General features: G+C 37.0%; 1 protein-coding gene across 1 annotated transcript; it reads right to left on the minus strand.

Annotated features, from left to right (window-relative positions):
* Nucleotides 1-13,489: 13,489 nt before the first annotated feature.
* LOC116203077 (transcription factor bHLH126-like) lies at nt 13,490-15,203 on the minus strand. The gene is made up of 3 exons (XM_031534743.1): nt 14,703-15,203; nt 14,107-14,463; nt 13,490-13,745 (listed from the first exon to the last, which is right to left on the minus strand). The coding sequence occupies exons 1-3, from the start codon at nt 15,063-15,065 to the stop codon at nt 13,677-13,679; spliced, it is 789 nt and encodes a 262-aa protein (XP_031390603.1). The 5' UTR covers nt 15,066-15,203; the 3' UTR covers nt 13,490-13,676.
* Nucleotides 15,204-16,556: the final 1,353 nt, after the last annotated feature.

Raw genomic sequence — 16,556 nt, forward strand, 5'->3', positions numbered from 1 at the left:
ATTTCAATCTATATTAATAATTAACAAAAATATGATGATGCATATCAATTAAATTAAATAGTTTCAAAATATATTATTATAATAATTAACTTGCCATGCGGTACAAAAATTAATTGACTTACTCTAATTTTTAACAAAAAAAATGTTAACATAAATATTTAAAATTGTAATCAATAATTGAAATTTTTTATGATTTTCAATTAGAAAATTTGTGTTTCACATGTAAATAATTACAAGAAAAAATGGTATATAAATATATAAAAACCAACCCGTGCAACACACGGGATAAAATATTAGTAAAAAGGAAAAATTTAGATCATCAACAAAGTACGGATCCTCACACTAGTATGTATCATCAAAACCATACATTAGTGGTACTAAAAACTTCTCAACCCAGTGGCTAATTGACAATTCCCTCTCGACTACTAATTGGAGTGACGATAATATTGGAGATCGATGCCTTCTTTTCTTTTCGTTTTTTTTTTTTGGTGGGGGGGGGGGGGGGGGGGGGGGGGGGGTGTGGCGGCTGGGTTGGGCGTAGGTTTAGCGACGATGTTGGAGTTCAATACTTAATTAAGTTCGTTGGTCAAATTATTCCAAGTACCACGTATTCGCAATCTCCTCATATATTTTTCCAAAAGATTCACATTTTAGTAAAGAAATTACTTTTGAACATCGTTGCCTCTTAATTATTGGTGAACGAGCTAGCCAATTGTGTGACTGAACCTATTTAGGACTAATTGACAAGCAAATAGCCAACTGTGAAGACAATGATGAGGATTGTAGGATCAAGATGAAACCTCACACTTTTTTATTTTCTCCAAGTCAAAGAAGAGAGGCGAGTTTTTTTTTTTTTACTTTACATTTGAAAAAGATGACGCATTTAAGATTTATACATATCGTCGGTTCAAACGGAACAAATTCACATATAGTTATTTGTGTCAATTATGGGCCCCACTTATTCGTATGCATCCGCTTTGTTTAACATAAAAAGTTACGGAAAGACCGAAATAGAAAAGAGAAATTAAGGAATAGAATGCAAATAGAACAAAATAGGAAAAAGAATGAAAATAGAAAAATTATCAAAAATATGGGACTAAAATTATACTTTTTTCCTTTATTTTCTCGCGGCGTCACTCTCGCTCTCGAGCTCACTCTCAATCAATCTGTTAAAATTTGACAAATTGAATGAAATGGCCGGGTAGAGAGAGGAGAAATTTTAAAATGTAGGCGGCAGGGAATTGATAAGCATGATTGGGGTGAAGGAAAAGCAAAAATTAAGCTAAATAACTGAGCTTAATGAAAGCTGGAAAGTTGATCATGAAATCTACCCTTTTTTTATTTTTTGGGGACCATGAAATCTACCTTATAATAATAATAATAATAATAATACTGATGGCGAGTACCCCTGCCACGGACCCACCCAATCTTTAAATATATTATATTATATTTTACTACATGTATTTTTTTCAGTGTAAAACACCTCATATTCGAAAGTTCAACAAGTTCAATTAATCTTGATTTGAGCAAGGCAAAAAAAATAAGGGATAATTTCACTCTTTCTATCATGGATTTTTTTTTCCAATAATAAGACGAACATTTGAGATCTTATTTAAGAAAAATAAATGTCGAATCTTCTAAAACCATTTGCATTTGTAAAAAAAATTATTTCAATTTATTACCAGTTAAGTGGTCTTTTCATATTTGTGTTGTTAAAAGTGTCCTTATTTTTCCGGGAAACGCAAGGTTACACTAGCATATCAACTAAGACTTCTTCTCGCTGGAACGTTGATTTGTTGTATCACGAGATGCTTTTAATGAAATTGGAGACCTTACTACAAGTAAAGTTCGTCCACTTATAATTAATAAGTCACATAATGCCTATTGTATTGTAATAATGATTTTTAACTTGAAATAGTACTAAAACTAAAATTAGCGGGGAGATATGTTAGCTTTTATATCATATAAAATATTAATTAGTATTGTATATTTAAAAATCTGGAGCATTTACTATCAATTGAGACTTTATAATTTTTAACATAATTAATTTTATCATTAATTTCACATTGTTCTATATTAGTCTTTATACAAATTATTATGATAATAATCAAAAAATTGATGATAAATTTTTCCTACCCATGGCAACACACGGCGTTGTATCCTAGTGCAACAATTACAATTGGTCCATATGAAGCGGGCGGCAAGTGGGGTAAATACTCCCACTCTCATCCATATATCCTTATTTAAAAGAAAAAATCATATTTATTTTTTTATTTAATTTATATATACTATTTTTTTGGTGTGCACTACCTACTATTCAAAAGTCAAATGAATCCGATTACTACGTTCGAGTGACACTAGCATACAATCAAGAATTTTCTCCCATCATAAGACTAGCACCTAAGACATCATTTAACGATAACATGTACCGAATTAATTAAAAATAATCCACATCATAAAAAATTTTTTTGATTAATTATCACTAATTTAAGTCTTTCTTATCTTCGGCATGGCAAATGTCTTTAGCTTTTCAGTTAAAAGCAAGATTACAACATCCTATTGACCAAAATTAATTTTTGCCTAGGCATGAACTTGGTTGTAGCCACAAGTTGTTTTTAACGAATTTCGAATCCCAGCAGCAAATAAAATTCATTGACTTAAAATTAGTAAGCCACTTTAGACCTATATGTTATATTGTAATCAAGATTATCTAACTAGATATTTTGAAAAATCTAGATCTTTTAATATCAATAGAAAGACTTTTTTTCTTTTCTACACTTAGATTTAGTTCTATCATTAGTTCAGTTATAAATTATATTAATTTATTATTGACAAATGATTAACATAAATCAAAAAATTGATGAAATTTTTTTCCATCACGCGAGATCATGCTGAGTTAGTTGTACCCCGGTGTATATATATATATATACACACACACACACGTCTATTAATTTCATAAAAATAAATTATGAAAAACCTGGAATGTTGCACATAATTTCTTTTAGTTCTTAAAAATGAAAATAAAAATAAAAATCCATATCTATCTATATATTAGTAAAATTAACTTAAAACACATTAAATGACCTTCAATTAATGCATTTGAAAAATTATATAAAATAAATATAATATGAAAATATTGGATAGAAATAATGTAATTGAAAACTTTATAATACTAAAAAAATATTATGATTTTTTTTACAAAAGTAAGCCAAAAATATATCATTAAAGTTAATATGAATAAAACTATATTGGAGCTATAATTTATTGTATTAATACTTGCATTTTATATATTAGAATATTTAAATTAATAATATATGTAACTTTTTATATTTAATACAATATGAAAATACATACATATATATATATATAATTAACATAAACTTGTGAATTGCAAGAGAAAATTTGTTGCAAAATTATTATTGAAGAGTGAAACTTACTCTACTTGTAATTAAAAGTTACTATGATTTTTACACAAAACGTTTAATCAACTTCATGGAGAATTATTGTTTCAAATCGAATTTAATAATGAAAAAATTAGCATTCTAAATAAGAAATTAATCTTAATAAATGTAATTAATTCAAATAACATGACAAATGTAATCAATAAATGTAATTAATAAATGTAATCGATCAATGAATCAACCTATGCAATGCATGGGATAAGGCACTAGTATATAGTAAAATTGACTATGATTTGCATTAAATAGGGTCATAGTTAGTAGAGTTAAAGTAGTCAATTTATAATTATATAACAATGAAATATTTAATTGGATATTATTTTAAAAATTATATTGGAAAACAATTAATTGATCATAGATAGGACTACACTATAAACTATGAAATTGAGTGCAAAAATTTACAGAATCAAATTGTAAGAGAAATTTTTTTTAAAAAAATACTGAATAAGTTAATTAGTCCAATTTTATTGAAGCTTATGATTCAAAAATTAATTTGTGAAATTTAGACAGTTTTTATATTTGAATGTTTCTTAAGAAGCATATTATTTTTAATATATATAAATATATATTTTCATATGAAAATTTTCCAAAATATAAAAACAAATCACTAATCTATGAATTTATGGTCATATAACTAAAATTACTCCTATATTAATAAATGATTTCTCATTAATGAATTAAGAGACTTGATTTTAATCATGTGAATTTCATTTATTGAATTGGATGTTAACCTAATATCGATTATAAAAATTAAAATTGTCATTATTATTTATGAACTTATGATAAAAAAGGATGTCACAAAATTTAGACATTTATAAATGGATAATGAAGTAAATATATATGAACATGTCATTAGGATGTCATCTATGACAAATCTCTCTAAAATACTTACTATTAAATAAATATATCATATAATGCTTACTAATTGGAATTGTTTATTGCAAAATATATATTGAAACATACAAAATAGCCTAATTTTATAACTTAATTAGCGCATGAAACTTTAATTATTAAAAATATTTTATTGTGTTAGAAGCCAATATATTTTCCAAAATTCAGAATAATTATTATAAGAATGATATAAGCTCATAAAATAAAATTATAATTTTTTTAAAAAGTTATGGTCTTATCAAGAACAAACTATATGGATAGCATTATGAGCTAAACTCATAAATAAAATAAAAGTAAAAATATTGCTTAAAGAAATTATTGAAACGAAGTTTTATTCTATTACTAAACTAAGTATATATCAATCTATATTAATAATTAACAAAAATATAATGATGCATATCAATTAAAATAAATAGTTACAAAATATTATTATAATAATTAACTTGCTATGTGGTAAAAGATTAATTGACTTACTCTTATCTTTAGCCAAAAACTGTTAACATAAATATTTGAAATTGTAATTAATAATTGAAAATTTGTATTATTTTCAATTAGAAAATTTGTTTTTCACATGTAAATAATTATAATAGGAAATAGTATATAAATATATGAATACCATCCCGTGTTGTACGTAAAAGAATACTAAACCATACATTAGTAGTATTAAAAACTTCTCAACCCAGTGGTTAATTAACAATTACCTCTCGCCTACTAATTGTAGTGACGATAATGTTGGAGATCGATACCCCTTATATTTTTCCAAATGATTCACATTTTAATAAATAAATTACTTTTGAACATCATTGCCTCTTAATTATTGGGGAACGAAGTAGCCAATTGTGTGAACTGAACCTTTTTAGGACTAATTGAAAAGCAGAGAGCCAACTGTGAAGACAATGATTGCCGTTTGCCCTGTTCATTTTAAAAAGGAGCTACCTATTGTCAATGAAAACCTTTTGTCTAAATAAAACCTATTTTTAATCGATATTAAGAGTTTATTTATTTTAATTTAATTAAAAAAGTGCTTGTAAGTTATTTATAAGAGAAACTGAGCATAAGGAATGATGAAAGATGAGAGACAAAGATTTAAACTACATAATCATTAAACAAAAAATCACTTAATTCATAGTAAAAAGTTTTGACATAATAAAATAAGTCATTTTTTACTTATTAATGTTCTTTTTTTCTCATAAAACTTTTCCCATCCTTATTCATTCATCCCTTCTTCTTATTAATTTTTTCCATTAACTACTTAATTACTTAAATTTTAAGCACTTAATTTATCAAACACCATTCAGTTGTCCTCCCAATAGTTGAATATAGGACCATATATATGGAATTCCCACGTTTTTAATGGACCAAATGGACAATTAGAAATTGATGATTAATTAATATAATCTTTGAAGGAAGATGGCTCTTCCTCTTTCCGACACTTGGCCCCCTTCACATATGCATATTTATATAATATATAGACGATGTTGTCCCGTGGAAGTCGGCACTGAGAATTTACATTATCCCACGTTTGCTTTTATCACTTAGAATATATAGTATAATTAATAATTCGATTGCCTAATTAGCAAACAAAACAATACTATTGCTAGCCAGGTCATATAATTAGCTGCGAATATTATAATTAGCTGCGAAATATTACATAAGAAAGGAAAACTCTATTAAAAAGTGTAGTTTAATCACGCACACCCTCTCGTAGTAATCAGGGGATTCCATGTTGCATACTCCAGTAAAATTACTTATACTCATTTATTAGATATTTATGATTCTTATTTCATTGTACTAGATCACACACATGGACTTGCCTTATAACCCGCGAAGGAAAAAAAAAAACCGCGGTCGCTGGCCAACGATATTGTGGCAGACCATATAATGGGATGCATCGACAAACCCCAGCGCCCATCGCTATCGCTTAGGCCTCAGTAGTCGTGCTCGCCTTTTATGAAGTTCTCCACCATGAACCTCATTGCCTCCTTGAATGAAGCGTAATTTTAATATGGAGTTAGGGTTTCTCAATTGTGTATATGCAATACCTTCATATTTTATGACTTGGACTTTTTTTTATTACAATGGAGACTCATGGGTATAGTACAATGAAAGAAAAATATTAATAGTTAATAAATAGGTATGGATAGTCCCAATGCATATCGAATCTGCAACCTCTTTGTTGTCAGGCGAGAGTGTCCGTCACGTTTGATATGACTTCGACTTTTACATATTATGTATTCAAATTCAAAAGTTTTTAAGTTTAGACTTGCCTCCCGAAGCCCAATGATGTAATCAGGCCTAGAGTGAACATCCTAGCTGCCTGGCCATTCTTGCTCGACAATAGCACGGAGGCCAAACCCAGATTCTTTTGTGGCTTATGTGATACGGCAGAAAACCTAGCAAGTCGGTACCTGGAGAAAAATAGGTTCTGACGACCCTATTTTGAAGGAAACGGCCTCCGGAGCAAACCTCACGCTTCGCTGTGATTTTTTGATATTTAAGGCAAATTTCATCGTTTAGGGCTTCAAACAAGCAATTTTTTGTTAATTAGGGTGTTTTTGCAATTTTAGAAAAGTTTAGTTCTTTTTATGCAATTTAGATTTTCTTAAATCCTATTTAAGAAACGTGTAAGCCCTAGGATTGAATCAGTTGTCTTTTTCATCAGGGAATAAAATTCAGAGCTTTTGTACTTTGTCCAATCTCGGATCGATTCGAGTTTGATGCATATTTCCTGGTATTCGTAGAATCAACAGGTATAGAAGGTCGTAGTTCCGGTATTCGTGCGCGAATCAACGGGTCTGTGATAGGTTATTCGCGTGTACGCTGCGTCAGTTGGTATCAAAGCCTACGGTTGATTTTGGATCAGCGATGCCGCCCAGGAGGAGGGATCGTGTGGAAGATGTTCATGACCGTGACAATCTGCGACATCTGGAGTAGAGGATGGAGCAGAGGATGGATCGTATGATGGAACAGCTAACTCAGCAGATGGCTACACTTATGGAAAACCAGAATCGGAGAAACTCTAATCCGAATTCTGACCTTGATCGAGAAGAAACTGAAGAGGGGTCGAAAGGAGAGAATTACTTTGCCAATATTCCACGAAGACAGCAAAAGGGCCCAATCGAGGAAGACATGCAGCGATGGGAGACGGGCATTCGGACCGATATTCCCGAATTCCAAGGGGGCTTGCAGCCAAAAGAGTTTCTAAATTGGCTAGCGACGGTAGAAGAGGTTTTGGAGTTCAAGGGGGTACCTGAGACTAAGCGGGTACAACTTGTGGCGACTCGGTTGCGTGGTAGGGTGACGGCTTGGTGGCAGCAGGTGAAACTTACCCGTAGCAGGATGGGCAAACCTAAGATCACGTCGTGGGAAAAGATGAAGAAAAAGATGAGGGCTACCTTTCTGCCTTATAACTTTCAGAGGATCATGTACCAGCGCTTGCAGAACTTAAGGCAAGGCACTAGGTCGGTGGATGAATACACCAATGAGTTCTACCAGTTGGTTGCTCGTAATGAGCTTCAGGAAATCGAAGATCAGCTAGTGGCAAGATATATTGGCGGGCTGAGAATACAGCACACAGTTAATTTGTTTGACCCTATTAACGTGTCTTCCGCTCATCAGAGGGCCCTGATTGTCGAAAGATAGCAGAAGCGAACGGGCAGTGGGATGTTCAGTGGAGGTGTTACCATTGCAGGAACCGGTGGGGCTGCCCGAGCTGGCGGTAGTAGTGCTGTTCCTGGACGTCCGACGAGGCCTGCCAACATTGGGCCGAGCAGTAGCGGGCCGAAATGTTTCAAGTGTGGAGAGCCCGGGCATCGACAATCTGAATACAGAAAAGGGGAAAAAAAGGGCGATGTTTATTGAAGAAGAATTGTCTGATGACGCAGTTTATGTAGCTGGAGGCGATGGAGAAGTCGAGTTTGACGAGGAGGAAGAGATTGTGACGGGAGATGGAGTGCCCAATCTGGTGGTGAGGAGGTCGTGTATGACCTCGAGAGCTGCGGACGAAGAATGGCTGCGTAACGACATCTTCCAGTCCACCTGCACCATCGAAAATAGAATCTGTCGTTTCATGATAGACTCGAGCAGCTGCGAGAACATCATATCTGCTGAGGCCGTGCAGAAGTTGAGCTTGCGAAGTGAGCCACATCCCAAACCGTATAAGCTGGCATGGCTGAAGAAAGGAGGTGAAGTGAGTGTGTCAAAGCGTGCGTTGGTTACCTTCTCTATTGGCTCCCGGTATAGAGACTCTGTGTGGTGTGATGTTGTCATGATGGACGCGTGTCACTTGTTGTTGGGAAGGCCATGGCAGTTTGATAGGAGCGTGAGTCATGATGGACGGACCAATAAGTACAACTTCACGCATAAGGGATTAAAGATTGTACTGGTACCGAATAGGGATAGGGGCGCTTTTGAGCCCGAACCTGCGGATCCAGTTACCGCAACCAACTTGCTGTCCCTTGCTCGATTTCAGGAGGAGTTGCATGATGCAGAGTTTATGTTTGCTCTCGTGGGCAGGGAGGTTGTGGAGGAGGGTCTTACGTCTTGTGAGTCCTTACCGATCTTGAAAGAATTTCAGGATGTCTTTCCTGAGGAGTTGCCAAATGGTTTGCCACCCTTGCGGGATATCCAGCACCATATCGACCTGCAGCCTGGTGCGGCCCTTCCGAACAGACCACACTACAGGATGAGCCCGGCTGAACATGAAGAGTTAAGGAGACAGGTGGATGAGCTGATCTCGAAAGGGTTTATTCGGGAGAGTATGAGCCTGTGTGCTGTCCCGGCACTTCTAGTACCTAAGAAGGATGGATCATGGCATATGTGTGTAGACAGTTGAGCCATCAATAAGATAATGGTCAGGTATCGTTTTCCCATTCCTCGCTTAGATGATCTGCTTGACCAGTTAAGTGGTGCTAAGATTTTTACGAAGCTGAACTTGAAGAGCGGCTATCGCCAGATTCGGATTCGTGTTGGAGATAAATGGAAGACCACATTCAAGACTAGGGAGGGGTTATATGAATGGCTGGTAATGTCGTTGGGCTGTCGAATGCGCCGAGTACGTTCATGAGAGTGATGAACCAGATTCTACGGCCTTTCATTGGTCGGTGTGTGGTTGTGTATTTTGATGACATCTTGATCTACAGCGCCGACCCCGAGCAACACCTGGCCGACTTGCGCGAAGTCCTATCTGTCCTTCGATGCGATAAACTATATGCGTCGTTGAAGAGTGTGTTTTTATGAGGTCAGAAGTTCTTTTTCTTGGTTATGTTGTTGCTGCTGATGGTTTGAGGGTTGACTCGTCCAAGGTTGAGACAGTCAGACAGTGGCCTAGACCAACGTGCATTACTGAAGTCGGGAGTCTCCATGGGTTAGCCTCCTTCTACAAGCGATTTATACCCCATTTCGGTAGTATTATGGCTCCCTTAACTGACTGCATGAAGGGAGGCAAATTCGAGTGGACTGAGGGGGCAGAAACTTCATTCCAAAAGATTAAGGAGCGTTTGACGACCGTCCCGATTCTTGTCCTGCCGGATTTTCAGCAGCCCTTTGAGCTGCATTCTGATGCATCGAAGGTGGGGATTGGAGCAGTTTTAAGCCAGAACAACAGTCCAATTGCTTTTTTCAGTGAGAAGCTGACGGGGGCGAAAGTGAGATATAGCACATACGACGTGGAATTCTATGCTGTAGTGCAGGCGGTGAAGCATTGGCGACATTAACTTTTCCACAAGGAGTTCGTCTTGTACACCGACCATGAGGCCCTGAAGCACCTCTATAGTCAGGATAAGGTGTCAACTCGTCATGCATCATGTGTGGCTTACCTGGAGCGTTTTACTTTTGTGGTAAAGCATAAGAGCGGAGTCACTAATCGCGTTGCTAATGCTCTTAGTCGGAAGCGTAGCATTCTGAGCAGGATGACAGTTGAGGTCCCTGGTTTTAGTTCTTTTGCTGAGTTGCTTCAAGTCGACCCCTATTTTTCTGTGACGCTAGCTAAAGTTTGGGCTGGAGAAAGAACGAAATACGTGTTGCAGGATGGTTTTCTTTTCAGGGGAAATCAACTTTGTATTCCTGATTGTAGTTTGCGAGCCCACATTATTCAGCAGCTACACGGCGAGGGTCATGTGGGGAGAGACAGGACCTTGCAGCTGGTCCAGTCATCGTATTTCTGGCTTACAATTCGTAAAGAAGTGGAGAAGTACTAGTAACGCTGTAAGGTTTGTCAAGTGTCCAAGGGTATAACAACTAATGCGGATTTGTACATGCTCCTGCTGATTCCCTCGCAGCCATGGGTGGATATCAGCATGGATTTCGTCCTCGGCTTGCCCCGTACCCAAAGAGGTAATGATTCTATATATGTGGTCGTCGACAGGTTCTCCAAGATGGCACACTTTATTCCGTGTAAGAAGACCATTGATGTTGTGCGAGTTGCTCAGCTGTATTTTCGGGAGGTATACCATCTGCATAGTTTGCCAGTCTCTATTGTATCTGATAGGGACACCCGTTTCTTAAGTCATTTCTGGCGGAGCCTTTGGAAGATGGTGAATACCCAGCTGAACTTCAGTACAACGTACCACCCGCAGACAGACGGACAAACAGAAGTGGTTAACAGGTCCTTGGGCAATCTGTTGAGAGGTTTAGTAGGAGAGCACGTGAAGAGCTGGGATCAGAAGTTAAGTCAGGCGGAGTTTGCGCACAATCACGTTGTTAATCGAAGTACTGGTTTCAGTCCCTTTCAGGTGGTCTATTATGTTACTCCCCGGGGACCCCTTGATCTGTTACCCGTGCCGGATAAGACCAGGGTTCATGGTAAGGCGGCTGACTTCGTTCACGGGCTGCAGGAGATTCATGAGGCTGTGCAGAATAATTTGCAAAATGCTGCCATGAAATACAAGGCTGTTGCTGATCGAAGAAGAAGGCACGTGGAGTTTGAAGTTAGTGATTTTGTTTGGGCTGTCCTTACGAAGGATCGTTTTTTTGCTGGTGACTACCACAAGCTCGCTGCTAGAAAGATTGGTCCTGTGGAAGTCATTGAGAAGATCAATTCGAACGCTTATTAACTTAAACTTCCCAGCCACATTCGTACTGCCGATGTGTTTAATGTGAAGCACCTGGTTCCTTACACAGGTGATAGCTCGGACGATGACGATTCGAGGGCGAATTCTCTCCACTCAGGGGAGAATGATGCGGCAGAAGACCTGGTAAGTCGGTACCTGGAGAAAAATAGGTTCTGACGACCTTATTTCGAAGGAAACGGCCTCCGGAACAAAACTCACGCTTTGCCGTGATTTTGCGATATTTAAGGCAAATTCCATCGTTTAGGGCTTCAAACAGGCAATTTTTTGTTAATTAGGGTGTTTTTACAATTTTAGAAATGTTTAGTTCTTTTTATGCAATTTAGGTTTTCTTAAACCCTATTTAAGAAACGTGTAAGCCCTAGGGTTGAATCAGTTGTCTTTTTCATCAGTGAATAAAATTCAGAACTTTCGTGCTTTGTCCAATCTCGGATCGATTCGAGTTCGATGCCTATTTCCTGGTATTCTTAGAATCAACAGGTATAGAAGGTCGTAGTTTCGGTATTGGTGCGCGAATCAACGGGTCTGTGATAGGTTACTCGCGTGTACGCTGCGTCATTATGGGACCTCCATGTCATGCCCGCACTGAGTGGTATTCCGGCCCTGATCAAGTGCTCATACCCTAACTGGTGCGTCGCTGCAATCAAATTTGTAATTATGACCTCGGCGGATATCACGACCTGTGGGGGGAGGCAATGCCGATCCCTAACCAAACCATGCGGCCTGCAGACTTCTTTGCAATAGGATGAGGACACGTAAATCCATCACGAGCATACGACGTCATGTACTTATGTGGACTGGGCTCTGATGCTTAGCTGGGACTCATATAGCCGAGAAGGTGGTAAAATACTCAGTGATCAGACCCATCACCGAGTTGGAATTAAAATTATCCTGAGCTACTCCAGGACAGTGAGGAATGTTGGACCCGCTCGGTTGATACACCTCCGCCATCATCAACCCACCGGGAGTCAACATCAGCGTCGGCCCTAGCAAGCTCAGGTTCACAGAGGTCAACCAGTGAGGTCAACCCAAGGGGTGAACCAACCAGCACTGTTTGCTCAGGATACCTAAACTGTGCATCTCTACAGAACACAGTGAGAACCCCACTTCTCGTCATCTTTGGATAGAAAACGAAGAATCTTTATGATTATAAAGAATGCTCATGAATCTAAACGAAAGAATAAATAAAGAATTAAATATGAAAATTCTCACTAGTAATAATTTAGTCTGAAATCTCTTTAATTCAAGGCGATGTGATGTGCCATTAAGCCACCACTCTTTTCTTACTTATTTCATTGTTGATCGATACACATACCAACATAATAATTAGTTAACAATTGAACCATTAAGTAATGCAGTTTTTTCTTCTATAAAGGTTGTGCGGTCGTGTTCATATGAATGAAGAGAATTAATTATTTTGCTAAAAGAATCTATGATAGAAATAGACGGTGATCATCGAATGGTCATTACTTTCGCTAATTGATTAATCTCACGGTCAATGCGAATAATCTATAAGCTTGCAGGACATATGTATCAATCTAACAATGCATACCATACCATATAAGTGGACCAATAGAGAGTATACTCTTGTACGGATTATATTGCTTCTTTTTTGGGCAAGTGGAATGCTTATTTTCTTTCTTTATTATTATTTTTTTTTTGATAAGTGGATTGCTGAATTTTCAAAAAGTTGCCTTACGTAAAATTTCTGCATTCATCTAACTCTCCTCTCCAGACTACTCGAGCCTTTGATTGATATCAGTTCATAATCATCAAAATCAGTTCAGAAACACACGGTATTGTACTAGGCCCAAGGACAGTTCTTGTAACCGGGAAAAAAAAAACACACACACACACACACACACACACACACACAAAGTATTGCTCTGACAGACAATTTCCTTCAAGCAAAATCTGCTCGGATCTGGACCTATTTATGAAATGACCATATCTGAAATGTTAAAGCAGTATTCATTGCTTTCTTGATGGCTAACACCATCATCAATGTTGAATACCTTAAAGATGATTGTGTCTTCGAATAAATACAATTGCAACTCATCCACGCAATACTGATTTGAAGAATCAACTAATTAGTATTTAATATATATTATCTCAAAGAGTTTATATAGCTCAGTAAATAACTAAAATGGACATAGAAACATGAGGGATACATAAACCATATTCAGAATCCTGATACAAGAGCGGACAATAATTGCTGCAATCTCGGTTGGAGTGAACTCATTAATCCATGCAAAGACTACTAGGCCTTCAAATCCTTTATCTTTTGTTGCAAGTCATTAGCTATATCGATTCTCCCTGCATCGATAATCTGTTAAATACACGTCAGTGTTTGTGAGAGGAGAGATGTGCTCTAAGAGTAGAAGCACAGAAACAATGAAAGACGAAAATTTACAAATTTTACTTTCCCAAAGATATTTGAAAACCACAGTGGTCAGGTAACTTAAGGATTCATAAGGGTTATGAGATCATTCTCGACATGACACAGAAATACAGTTACAGAATATTATGCAAAGGCATCAGAATATGCACTGGTCATTCCTAGACTGGTGTAAAACAGTGAGGGGCTTCCGTTCGATGTCAATGAGAAACGCTATTATTGAACTGGGTTACAAAACACACTACCATGCATTATTAACTAGCTAGATCCGAGAAACATATATTTATCGTACCTCGCATTGAATGAAATGAAGTAGTCTTTCATTTACTCTAGTGGAGTTGCAGCCATTTATGCTCAGCCCTTCTTCAATCAGTATTTCCAGAACTCTCCCTAGAGGCAGACCTTGATCCACACAAGTGTTAACAGCCACTTCCACTTCACCGGACCTGTAAAGGCTGACCATGACAGCATCCTCTTGAACCGGCCCCGTAGCACACTCATGAATAATTGGTGAATTACTTTGGTCATCAGATGGGCAGGACCTTCTCTTGAGCTCATCTCTCTTTGCTTTCAGCTCTTTGATCTTCTTCTGGAGGTGCTTCACATACTTCACTGCCTCGTGCATTTGGTCTGCTGCTGATCTCTTCCCCTAAATTCATGAATTTCATTTTATCAAAATCAACCTTGAGTTCCACTTATATGTGAAGAAAGAAAGACCTATAGCATCATATATTTAAGTCAATATCTATAACATCATATGCTCCCTCCCTCAAGGCAGTGGGATCCAGATGCATAACCATGAATCAACAAAAACCCCGTTAAGTTATCGAGAGAGGTATCCACGGACTCAGATCTAAAGATTTTGAGGGGAAAAAAAAAGGTGCATACTTTGAGATATTCAAGCGGGAGTTGTGAGCGCAGAGACCCATAAAGGGCAGCCATTTCTTTCCTCCGTTGCTTCTCGATGTCGCTATGGCTGATCTTCTTTTTCTTGTCCCCAGTTTGGTTATCACTCCCATGATTATAATTGTCATGGAAGATGATACCGGGTTGTGTACTGTTGCTTAGCTGATCGTTGGCGGCCAACGCAATCCCATGCCGATATTCATTAGGAGGAGAGGTCGAGATCAAGGGATGATGATAGAGTGGGGGAGGTGGCTGCTGGCTATAAGTGTACCACAGCGCGGGAGGGAACTGGAATAGCTCATCGGTTTGGATGTATGGGAGTTTGGGATCTGCGGCATCATCCATTTTGCTCTCTAAGGATTCATCCACACTAATTAGCCCTTTACATATACATAGCTGCTCCCTCTCTTCTTCATTAATATCAATGATTTGGTCTTCCAATTTCCATCTGAAAATCTAAATATATATGCTTATATAGTATTATTATAGTAATTAATAATAAGATAATTGGAGGTGTGTATTTGAGCAGGAATATATATATATATATATATATATGGCTTAATCGTCTTGATGGGTCTGAGGTTTACAAAAGATTATTATGTGAGTTTGACAGGTGAAGAAAAGCAGATGCTACATGGGGAAGAAAGTGACCCGCAATGTACGCTTGCGTCCAAATTAGGGTTACTGTTCATTTGGAGGACCACAACCACTTGTGGAAATGCGTTATCAATCCAGCTTATTAGTATATTGTTTTCCGACATATTCTTTTGGGCGGAAGCAAGAACATAGTCAAATCTCTCTCCCGGGTGCCGGATCCAAAGAGACCATATAATTACGTCGGGCCTGACTCGTTTCATATAACTACTCATCAAACAATGTGAGTTGATTTTACTGGTTCAATACTTGTTCTCTTCAAGTAAGTGTCAGGTTTAAGTCTTATAAATAGAAAAGATTTACGCTAAGACAGTTTTATTATTTAATATATTGACTCGGTTCGAACTGCAGTCGTCAAAACACATTAGACTACTGCGTACTAGTACACAAAAAAGTTACTACTCATTATAACCTCCCCAGATTAACTAGTTGAACTGGAGACACGAAATTGTGGAGTAAACTACTCCTTTTCTCTTTCGGTTTTATAGGAGATATCCATGAGATTCAGAAAGAGTTTGAGAAAAGGAGAATAAAGGAGCATAAAATATATATTAGTGAGAATCAAAATCAAAACTTTGTCCTTGCTTGTAAAAGCGAGTTCCTCTGCTTGGTTAATTAATATCATTGACGAGTGAAAATGTCTTCCAAGAGATATGAGTAATATATATACATATATATATATATATGTATGTATGTATGATGTTGAGTATATAGTTGCCTTTTATGTGTGGGCTTCGACATGAAGGCAGTGGAACCTCGTTACATATCTAACTTGGAAGGTATCCTTCATGATTATAGTAGAATTCCATACTTCGTGAATTTGGGCCGTACTACTACTTTCAATTATAGGTAGAAGTAATGCTCACTGCAGCAAAAGAGATCTGTGCCAAACCTTTTCTGGACTTGTGCCGATCCTTTTTTGCGGTTTGCGAAAAGGTTCTTGACCCATTTCCCAAACCTTTCAGATGGATAGATAGTGACCCGATCGAGATAGGCCTATCGACCTTTTTCAAAAGGATTGCCATATGTCCCACCTCCGACGACCCATTTTATGGGTAAAAAAACGAAGTTGAGAAAGACCTATCTGTGCCAACCCACATATGGGTTGGCCAAAAACCCCTTTGGCAAAATTAAAAAAAAAAGAAGTTGCCATAAGAAAGCTTGAGTCGACCCACATGTTGG

Source organism: Punica granatum, chromosome 4 (genome assembly GCF_007655135.1).
Source record: "Punica granatum isolate Tunisia-2019 chromosome 4, ASM765513v2, whole genome shotgun sequence".
NCBI classification, from domain to species: Eukaryota; Viridiplantae; Streptophyta; class Magnoliopsida; order Myrtales; family Lythraceae; genus Punica; species Punica granatum.

Bases quoted from the DNA above. Each gene is read 5' to 3' on its own strand.
- LOC116203077 (XM_031534743.1), bottom strand. From the start codon at position 15,065: ATGGATGATGCCGCAGATCCCAAACTCCCATACATCCAAACCGATGAG. The intron at 14,464-14,702 runs GTATGCACCTTT...TCATGAATTTAG, and splicing joins TCCCGCTTGAATATCTCAAA to GGGAAGAGATCAGCAGCAGA. The intron at 13,746-14,106 runs GTACGATAAATA...TGTATTTAACAG, and splicing joins TTCATTTCATTCAATGCGAG to ATTATCGATGCAGGGAGAAT.